Below are 10,972 nucleotides of genomic sequence, written 5' to 3'. Positions count from 1 at the left end.
TCAAATCACCCAGTTTCTACATGTTAAATAATCATTTTGATCAATATTCAAATTTGCATAGGCCTATTGGCGATCAGCGGTCTTCATATTTTGAAATTTCAAATAATTAAAGGGACAATAACACTCTTGCTGGCTTGACTGCTCCAGAAAATAAAAAATAGTCTTATTCTAAGTACTAGATGTGTTAGTGTCTTACCTGTTGTGTAAATTATCCATTAAATCCTATTTTACTTGTCCAGAGGGTTCAAAAATATTTTTAAATCCAAGTCACATTTGAACAGCTTTACGTCAAGCTTTTCAAATCATTTAGTTGAATTTTTCCAATTTTTTAATTTAGGTGTGTTAAGATGAAATTTGTATCATCAATTAATTGGAATATTGTAAAATAGTACAATTTGTTGACCAGAATAAAGATTGGGACATATTATTCAGTTACAACAAGAGTGGTATTGAGCCTTTAAGATACATTATTACATTAATTACAATATTATAATATCTACTTGAAGTCACTAAGTGTAATTGAGGAATATCTTGCAAATTACAATATTATACTATCTACTTGAAGTCACTAAGTGTAATGATGAATATCTAGCAAATTACAATATTGTGAAAGATATCCCCCTAAAAACTGGCCGTGGAATATCGATCCAAAAATGGTTCAATTCCATTCAGTATTTAGACACGATAAATTGAGAATTTGTCAACATCCGACATCATCTACAGGGGTGCAAGTGCTGCACGGAGAGATTAAATACTATAATGATTGTTGACCTTTCGGTAATTAATATATCAATTATTCATGGCCGTAATTACCGTGGTAGGGTGATTCACCACCGCAAATATTTGTGCTTTAAGGGCAAGGTAAAGTGACACCATCTTGTTGCAAACTATTCTCGACACCAACAAGGCTGAACATATTATTTTCGAACACAGAATAGTGGCCCTTGTATAAAAAGCCCAAAATATACTATATTACTCACAATACACTATTTGACTGTCAATACACCTTTAAATCGTACACCCCCGTGTTATCGTGAAAACGAACATCTAAATTTTATCACTTTCTTGCCCAATCGCGGTTATGGTGGTACTCCATACAAAAAAGTCTGAAAGCAGTCCCTTGACTATATGGACTTATTGTGCTGAAACAAAGATTGTTTTCAAAATTTGAAGTCTTGATGGTTGTAGTGTATATATTCAGGCATCTGTGTGAGATTTTGTGATTTCCCATGTTGTGTCCAAAAGTCTATTTTTGATTTTCAACCATTTTTTATTGTTTGGTGTGATCTCAAGCACATTTAGATACCAAAATACAGGCACTAAGGGTATTATGAATGATATTTTGAGGACCCCCCCCCCCATTTCAGGTGTTGTGACAAATTTTGTCACTTTACCTTGCCCTTAATTGCTAACCTGTTGTTGAGCCCATTTCGCTCTTATCACAACAGAGAATGAGAAACGTTCAGTCTCAGGTTTGCTCGTGCAGTGCAGGCAGCAAACATTCACCCAATATAGACATGTCATTATAACAGTGGTGAAATGAAATAAAACGAAGGGGTTTAACGTCCTACTGTTGCTCCGACGGGAATTACAGTGGTAACTGATCACATCCCACGGCTTAGCTGTTCACAAGCCTGGAACAGAATGCTGAAAATCATCCTCTCCGATCCCAATGCTTCACACAAATCTGAAAATCAAAAGAGCTCCTCCTCTTTCACACGCGTATAGTCGTTCGGATGGGATGCAAACCCGAGGTCGTGTGTACACATTGGCGTTCCCGTCAAATAACCCTTGGCAAATGGATCTCGTAGTGCCGCGGTCAGGAAAAATGTCCCTTATAGCGCGCTGTGTGGCGTATGCCTGTCTTCATAAGCCCGTTTGGAGCAGAGAGAGAAATGGAGTTTAACGTCCACTCGACAAAAACTAGGGCATTTCAGAACTAACATATGGTTCAATTTTATTTCAATAATTCGGTTGCGCGTAGGGGTCTGTATCAGTGGGTGGAAACCGGAGGACCCAGAGAAAACCCATGAAATTGGACATGCGACCCTAGTCCTTGTCACGCACAACCAGGGGGGTGCTCGATTCAAAGTCCAGAACGTCCCGAATTGACAGAATTGCAATCGAGTAACGCGGAATTCAGTCCTGTCACAGTTCTGTCAGTCCCGACAACGGGGGTGGTGTGAGTAGAATCGTGACGTAATTAAACACAACGAATATGTTTCGGCTGCATGGTTGGTTGAGATATTAGAGACTTTTGGCAAACTTAAATCAGTGGTCCGTATCGCGTATCCGTATTGATTTTGTGTGTGACGTCATCAATGCGTGTGTATTTCTCATACGTGATACGATACACGGATACGACAGCACGTATCGAACATCTTTCATACGGAAAAGGTCCGTATGACATCGTCGTCTTTTTTGCTACTTTTAGACGCTGAAATGTTGTGCCGTAGCGTTTTTATGAATCTATATGTATCCTAGAACACGAATGTGTATATTTGGTGTGATTTTAACCATGGCAAAGACTGGAATTTAATCATTACTTTTGGTGAGCTTTTCGCGGAATTTTTATATTTTTCCTGTCTGTCTGCATGCTGGTTGATCTACAACCGGGGACTTGAAATCACGTCCAGTGATAGACCTTATGATACAACGCACACGCGCTAACCATTCGGCTATCCAACTGATGTCATGGGATTCGGGGCACACACACCCCAAATTGAAAAGAAATAAACAAATCCTTTTAAGGCTGTGGGCTATATGGTGATCACAAGGTATACGGCAAACGGTGTGGAGTTCCAGAAGGGGGGACGTATTAAAGTGTAAAATTGAGTGATTCCCGGTTCTAAATTGCTGCAAGAAAAATAGCTTAGCTCATGAAATAAAATGGCTAATTAGTCAGCTGGTGTGATAAATTTCCTCTTGGTGACCTTGTGCTGCAAACACGAAGAAGTAATAAACAACAAAATCCAGGTTCCCTAAATTTACTTCTTTAAACGATACGCTACTTTTTAAAACATCCAAACTAGGTGGCATTTAAAATAAAAAAAATTATAATCATTTATTGGATTTAAACGTTGAAATCCACCAGTAACACAGGACCATCGGTTGCACGGATTTTCGTACTATATAGTTCAACCTGTGGTCGTGACCACACATATCATACGATACAGCACGGTTGAGATAGTTCAGGCTGTAGTCGCAACCATAGTCTACATCCGAAAGTCGCCCAGAAAATACACAAGGGAGGTAAATCCATATCAGAACTTCCACTTGTTGGATGTAGACCACCAAATCTTTAATGTCAACTCTTGTGTCTTCAGCCGTCTATAACTTTTTTCAGACGTGCGTTAGGATGAGCGCTCCCTACCAGAGACGGAGCAAAACTAGGTCATATCTGGACTAACATGTTTCACTTTTATTTCAATAACTCGCTTGCGCATAGGGGTCTTTAGTAGTGGGATGAAACCAGAGGACCCGGAGAAAACCCATTAGGCTGGACAGACGACTCTACTCCTTGTTTGTCACGGTCAAGTGGGAATCAAAACCATGCCACTTCCATTGTGTGATAATGCACATACTTTAAATAAATTATAAATATGGCAAAGCCTTCCTTAAATTATGTTCAGCCGATTTCTTCGGGTGAACAAAATACCATTTCAATCATAGGTAGTTTGCCATACCAGTATTCAAGTAACCAGTCTGATTGCATTATTTAAACTTATTATTTAGGCTATTTTCTTTCTTAATTTATTCAGCCCAACAGATAGCTGGATTAGCATCAACCCATGTACATGATAATTAAGTCATTATTATGAATTTACCCAAAATATCTGGAATATATTGATAGTGGAAAATTAACATCTATTACAATCTGACTTATCAACCCTGATCATAATTTTATTGGTTTTGGGGTATAGCTGATTTACAAGATGACTACCTGTTCTTTTCTCTGTACTATATTTTACCTTACATACCAGAAATGCATAATTCAAATTACAATGACCATGAATAATTTTCTATAATTGGCAAAACACATTTCCCTTATAAATTTATTATGACTTGGTACACACATAACCTACAAATTAACCTTTCATAATAATAGCACTATAAAAATACTATAGAGTAATACTGGACTAGGACTTATAGTATTTCACAAATTCAGGATCTTTAGGTTTTAGAATAACTTTGTCTTTTAAATTAACCACCCATCCAGGTGCTAGTCCCAAGAATATTTGTCGCGGATCTTTCCTGGTCAATAACATCTCTTTTTCTTCTTCATTTTCATATTCAAACAATGCGTAGCCATATTTCTGAGCCAATTCTACTCTAGCATGCAGTATTTTTTCTGGGTCAGCTAAATATCCTCGGTTCTTAGCATCAGAGTAATAAGCTATTTCATTTTGTGGTGGTAGCTTACACCTAGGTATGGGTACTCCCTTGGCGAAGAATTTAGCTGGATTAACAACGGCATGTAAACTGTGGGGATCATAATATCTTGTTGTTATTACTCCACCATTTTTTTCTATGGCTGCTATTGTCAACTCGCTTGCTTTCTGTACCTCTATGTTCAATCTGGCACAGAATATATCGGCACCCTATAAAATATACATGAAATATAAGTATTCCATTAACTATCCATAACAGAGAGAATGATTAACAGAAGAATTGGTAAATGCATGATTTAATTAGCCATTCCACCTAGTGGTTTCCCAATGTCAGTGGTGTTGGGGGGAGGGAGGGCATGGCAAGAAAAAAATGTTTAGTTATTTGATTGGGACAAATATACTGTGTACGGTACACATTGTCGTACTTGTAAAAAAACCTTTGGTAGTTTGAATCCAAAGAAGAGGTGGTGGAAATACCGAGGAGACCACATATAGAGGATTATTTGGATCTAATTTAAATTTGGTGAATAATTGGCACCAATTTGTCAAACACATATTCCTGAACAATGTTTGCTTGAACAATTAAAAGATTCAACCGTATCCGTTTTAATGAGGCCTGAGATCCAGTTAAATCTCAAAATATGTACAGTTGTTATCTCAAATTTAAGATAACATTAGATCCTTTATAACTGGGGGATTGGATGGCCGAATGGTTAGCACATGCTCGCTGTATCATAAGGTCTGTGAATGAGTCAACTGGCATGGTTTCGATTCCATGGTTGTATGTGACAGGGAGTAGAGTCGTCTGTCCAACCTTGTGTATTTCCTCTGGGTTCCCTGATTTCCTCCCACTGCTAAAGACCCTTATGCGCAAGCGAATTATTGAAAAAAGATAGAACCATGTGCTCTCTCTCTTCTCTCTTTCTCACTCTCTTACAACTAAGTTAGGTTAAACATGCCAATTTAAGTACTGGTATTTAAAATACCCATCTATTTACCTCATCAAGTAGATCTACACCAAATTGTTTCTGTTCCCATTTCACTTGAATCAGCCTTGTATTACAAAGAGATGATAAATCTATTGGTTCTTTGACATTTAACCTTCCTAAATCTACAAATCGTTGTATTTGTAATAACGACACAGGTACATATTCTTTCCTTAGTCTGCAAAAAGAAAATATACTCTTTTCATAAAACGATTTAGTACAACAAAACAAAAGCTTGTGAAGTGGGGGGGGGGGGGGACCTGAGAAAACACACACGGTTGAGCAGGTGACCCTACTCCTTGTCACGCACAAGCTTGGGATTGAAACCACATCACTTGACTTATTCAACTTGTGTAATTTGTTTAAATGGCATTTGTGTAATGTGGAACATGCTATTGATTTTTGGCTGTTAACAGTACAAACTTTCTAAATTTCACTTACTCATGGTCTTTGTAATATGGTTCTTTTGGGATCTGAAGATAAAATGGTGTGTTATTCCCTTCAAAACCCAACCTTGGTAATGTCGCTCGTTGTCCTTGACCTTTATGACCTCTACCATGGGTTTTACCATGCTGTCGATCTCTTCTCCTCCTTTTGGTCTGAAATATAGGTTATGATAGAATTCTTATAAAAAGCATTTGATATTTGATATTTGATATGTATAAAGAACCAGGCTTGGAAATAACCCATATTAGTTGTAGTTTTGTATAAAACATGTAGGCCTCTACAAGAAAATGTCACTGACCTGATGGTATTCAATATTCAATGAGATACTTCACAAAATCCACTGTTGGACATGACGTGAAGGTGGTATTTTAAAGTTTAAGATCTTGTCTGACATATTTTTTTGTGTGCAAGACATGCATTATAGGCGTGCAATTATAAACATCATTAAAACATAGAATATGCCTAATGCAAAGTAGACCTATGCCTAACATAATGAAAGACATCAGTAACTGTGTCTCGACAGCTACCCTTGTGCTTGACATTAAATGTCAGTTTTTTTTTTACAAGGATCATTTAACAGAAAAGGTATAAGTTACTAGGCCAAAACCTTGATAAGTGTGTAACTGACAACTAGTTTGCAAAAGAAACGTTTTGTAAGACTACGCTAATCACGGGAACTTTTCCAAATCGTGTCTGCAAAGTAAATGATTACTAAATGTCGAAATGACACTTTGTCTGTGACTTTGCTCTGTGACTTTTCTCAAAACTTGTTTAACACGGTCAGTCAGTTATGTGTATGCTGTGATCACGACAAATCTTTAACTCCGTACAATCGTCAATACCTTTCTAATACTGTGGGGCAAATTTTTGATATTCGACAAGGAAAGACGAGGTAAACTTTGAACTAATTTCAATGCTTTTTCTGTAATTCCGGAAGCCATGTTTGGAAAATGTCACCTCTCTTATACCGTAAATTAGTCGTACTACCATTACGACTTCAAAATGATTCGATCCCTATCATTACTTACATAAAACTATTTATTGGCATCATATACTATTACATTATATTAATATAATATCTCCAAATCATAAATAGATACAGCACGACTTCTGGTACATAATTAGATTTGCGCTGTCACATTTACGACATGAAGAACCTTAAATAGAGTTATCCCCCTTCCAATGTTTCTACAAACTACGGAATCAATTTTTTTTATGTTCGTTCGCATAATTATTGTAATTCCGCTAATATGAATGTGCATTGTATATGTATAGTTATTCATTATGTTCACTTTCCACCAATTGTAGTAATTTAGATCATTTCCAGGATTTAGGCCACTACGGTTAAAAAAAAAAAAAAAATCTGATGCAGAGCGTCTCCAATCTCCTCACTTGTTACTCCCTTTCGGTCGGTGGGAGCCACGTTTGCTCAGTGTATAAGATAAGACACTGGCTCGCTAGCCTGGATGTCCCGGGCTCGTCCCCCGTCGTACACCACCGACAAGGGGGATCCAGATCGGAAATTCCAGATGAACTTTCTCGATCAATGCAGGAATCGAATCGTTCGGATGGGACGAAAAACCAAGGTCTCTTGTACACATTGGCGTGTACACGTGACATTGACAGTTGGAGTTCAGTATAAGATTAGACCGAAGCGCCTGGCAAAATCTCCCTCGCATGCATAGCGTATTCCCGTCTTCATTAGCCCAGTCGGTGCAGAAAAACATGACGTTAAAGGCTCAATACCACTCTTGTTGTAACTGAATAATATGTCCCAATCTTTATTCTGGTCAACAAATTGTACTATTTTCCAATATTCCAATTAATTGATGATACACAAAAATTTCATCTTAATACACCTATTTTAAAAAATTGGAAAAATTCAACTGAATGATTTGAAAAGCCTGACAAAAAGCTTTTCAAATGTTACTTGGATTTAAAAATATTTTTGAACCCTCTGGACAAGTAAAATAGGATTTTATGGATAATAAAATTTACAAAACAGGTAGGATACTAAACATCTAGTACTTAGAATAAGGCTATTTTTATTTTCTGGAGCTGTCAAGCCAGCAAGAGTGTTATTGTCCCTTTAAACCCTATTTCACTTGGTGACCAGTTTTTCTATATTTAGCTCCCTCGTTTAAAATGTAGGCTATTTTGAAAGATCGGCAGACAACAAATAATAATAATTTGCATAGCTTAGATTAAGGCCTTCTACGAACCATCTGGAATTTTATTCATTAAATCAATAAATGAAAAATGTAAAAGCATCATCTTTACAGATTATATTAGGCACAGTAGTGACAAATTCTGGGCTAAAATAGCATAGGGCTAAACAAATGAGACTATCACTTTTTTCCGAAGTTAGTGGTCTTTCTTTGGGCCGGAGACAATTATTCCCAACCCACACATGAAGTATTTCGAATCAACAAATGGGGAAACTAATAATGAAATTTTCGAATCTTAAGAAATTCGGGGGATCACGTGGCTTAGTGGGTAAGACGCTGGCTCGCTAGCCTGGAGGTCGGGTGTTCGATCCCTGCATTGGCCGAGAAAGTTCATCCAGATTTTCCGGTGTGGTTCCCCCTTGTCAATGATGCAGTACGGAGGGCCTGACAAGGACAGTTGGAATTCGATATAAGAGTAGGCGATAGTGCCGCTGCCCTGGAAAAATTTCCCTCATAGCCCACTGTATGGCGTATGCCCGTCTTCATTAGCCCAGCATAGGCGCAGAACAGTAGGGCGTTAAACCCCAATTCATTTCATTTCATTTAAGAAATTCAAGGAAGTATATCACCTGGTCGTTCGAACACCATAAACCCATTATTTTACACAGACTACAATTCCCAACCCACACATATAGTATTTCGAATCAAAAAACGGGGAAACTAATAATGAAATTTTCGAATCTTAAGAAATACAACGAAGTATATCGCCTGGTCGTTCAAACACCATAAACCCATTATTTTACACAGCCTGCAACTATAATATGAACTATCATGGTTTTTTAGAAATTTTGGTTGTCCCCTTTAAAAGAGATTTAGGCTAGACATTGTCAAGTAATCACATTATTGTAACGCAAGGTAGCCTATAGTCTTTATAGAGCTACCCCCCCCCCCCACCCTCCTACGAAAAAAAGAGAAGGAAACAACAAAAGAAACTGGTGGACAGATAATATTATACTTGGTGAGCGAGATAGGCGAGAAGTTGGGGAACTGTTGATATCTGGTTGGGCTAACTTCCTTGTCCTAGTTACTCACATGAAAACGCATAAGTATGTATTTCATGGAACTCCTATTTTAGACCAGCTGAGAATTGATTTATCAAGTCGACTTCTGGAAACACTGCTAGAGAACTTATTAACGACCTCATATTTTCCCATTTTTTACTTATTATTTGGTCTACTTGGGTCTATTTTGTATTGTATTGTATATATATTGTATGGTTTTCAATAATGTCTAGGTTAAGATTGATTTTTATAGTTAGAAACAATAAGGTACCAAGTCAACTCTACACCAAAGCCGCCATCTAGTTCTAGGCTGACATTGAAAGTGTGCCTAGTTGTTTGGATGGGACAAAAATTGAGGTCCATCCATATAATATACGCATTAGCATGTCAAAGAGAATCACAGAGCTGTAACCGGACAACAATAACAAGACAGTTCAGAGAAGAGAGAATGCAGGTTCATACCGATGTGCTCACTAATGTAACCTTAGAAGGAAGAGCTGAACACCCATGACATTCAACCAACCACATAATAAGGTCATATAATTTTTGAATATTTTCCATTTATTGTCTGCAATATCATTTTAAAAATTTTGTAAGCGGGCAATAAAGCCGTTTCTGTGTCAAATAGATATCCTGGTGGACCAATACCATTTCTTGTCTTGTCTGAAAAGGTAGGTTATACTGTACCATAATATATAATGTGAAGGCACATAGTTTAACTGTGGGTGATTGTTGTCGATGAACGTAATTATTTTGATGTAAATCATTTGTCGACTGTGTTGTAATGTTCAAGGATTTTTGAGTTTACTCCCGAACTTCTTTTTGGGGAATTTTGTAATGACCCTTTCTCTTAAAAACGGAGGAAAGGGGCCATTGATTCACTTGTAGATATAATTGTATAGCTAATATAAATCTTTTGTTCATACACAAATGTGCAACAAAATAATATAGTAAGATATAGTAAGTATGCCCACCTCGTGCACAAAATGCATTACATTATAGCTAACTGGTTTGTATCTGGATAATCTGGATATTTAATAAATCTACTTTGTAGATGATATCCCCAGGGTTATAGGTACCTACAGAAATACTAGTCCAGTCGTTTAAACACAAAAGTACCACGGTACAAATGTAATTTGTTAGTTAAATGAACTCCTTAACCTTTGTGTAAAAATGAGGTCGGATGACGAGAAAAATAATATACGCCTGGAAACAAATAATTTAAAGTAGCTAAACATCATTTTCTTAGGTCAAAAAATAAATTGTTGAATTATGATGACCTGGTCCCGAGTTCACAAAGCATTCTCAGACTTAAGTTAAGAATTTACTCAAAAAATGTTTGCCTTATTTTAACTAAAATATTGCCCTTTATAAAACTTTTGTTGTTTTAATGTATCAAATACATCAATAAGAAACTATTTGCAAAGTTTTGTGTTTCTGGATCAAAGATATTTCTCATAAACAGCGATAGAAAGTTGAGTAAATTTTTAACTTAAGTCTGAGAATGCTTTGTGAACTCGAGGCCTGATGCTTCATTTCGAGTAGTGACAGGATAAACTCTTTACGATTGCATTTTCGTTTCGATATAATATTAAGCCGAAATCTTTTTTTTAAAGATAATCTTGAGTTTACACTGTCGACTGTTGGGAGCAAAATCACTTGTATCTAAACATTGGAGTAGACATAAAATTTTAAATGCGGACAGATAACCACTGTCTACACGAATAACTAATTCAGCACATTCAAATTTTCAGCTTTTGACCAAATTGAAGACATCTAGTCATTTGAAATATGATGCCTTGCAAAATTATTCACTTTCCAACGGTCTTCGAAACGTTTTTATATTGCCATTCCATTCTCATTTTATTTCATTAAAGGGCGTATGGCTCTGTTCTCTGGAACCTTAAATAAACGAATAT

General features: G+C 36.8%; 1 protein-coding gene across 1 annotated transcript; it reads right to left on the bottom strand.

Annotated features, from left to right (window-relative positions):
- Window positions 1–2,971: 2,971 nt before the first annotated feature.
- On the bottom strand, window positions 2,972–6,798 carry LOC126818940 (39S ribosomal protein L15, mitochondrial). The gene is made up of 4 exons (XM_050546643.2): window positions 6,667–6,798; window positions 5,819–5,976; window positions 5,390–5,555; window positions 2,972–4,601 (listed from the first exon to the last, which is right to left on the bottom strand). The coding sequence occupies exons 1-4, from the start codon at window positions 6,763–6,765 to the stop codon at window positions 4,140–4,142; spliced, it is 885 nt and encodes a 294-aa protein (XP_050402600.1). The 5' UTR covers window positions 6,766–6,798; the 3' UTR covers window positions 2,972–4,139.
- Between the last annotated feature and the right edge of the window lie 4,174 nt (window positions 6,799–10,972).

The sequence above is a fragment of the Patella vulgata genome, chromosome 4, assembly GCF_932274485.2.
Source record: "Patella vulgata chromosome 4, xgPatVulg1.2, whole genome shotgun sequence".
Taxonomy (NCBI): domain Eukaryota; kingdom Metazoa; phylum Mollusca; class Gastropoda; family Patellidae; genus Patella; species Patella vulgata.
Note: the sequence above shows the minus strand (reverse complement) of the source record. Positions and strands in the feature narration are given on the sequence as shown.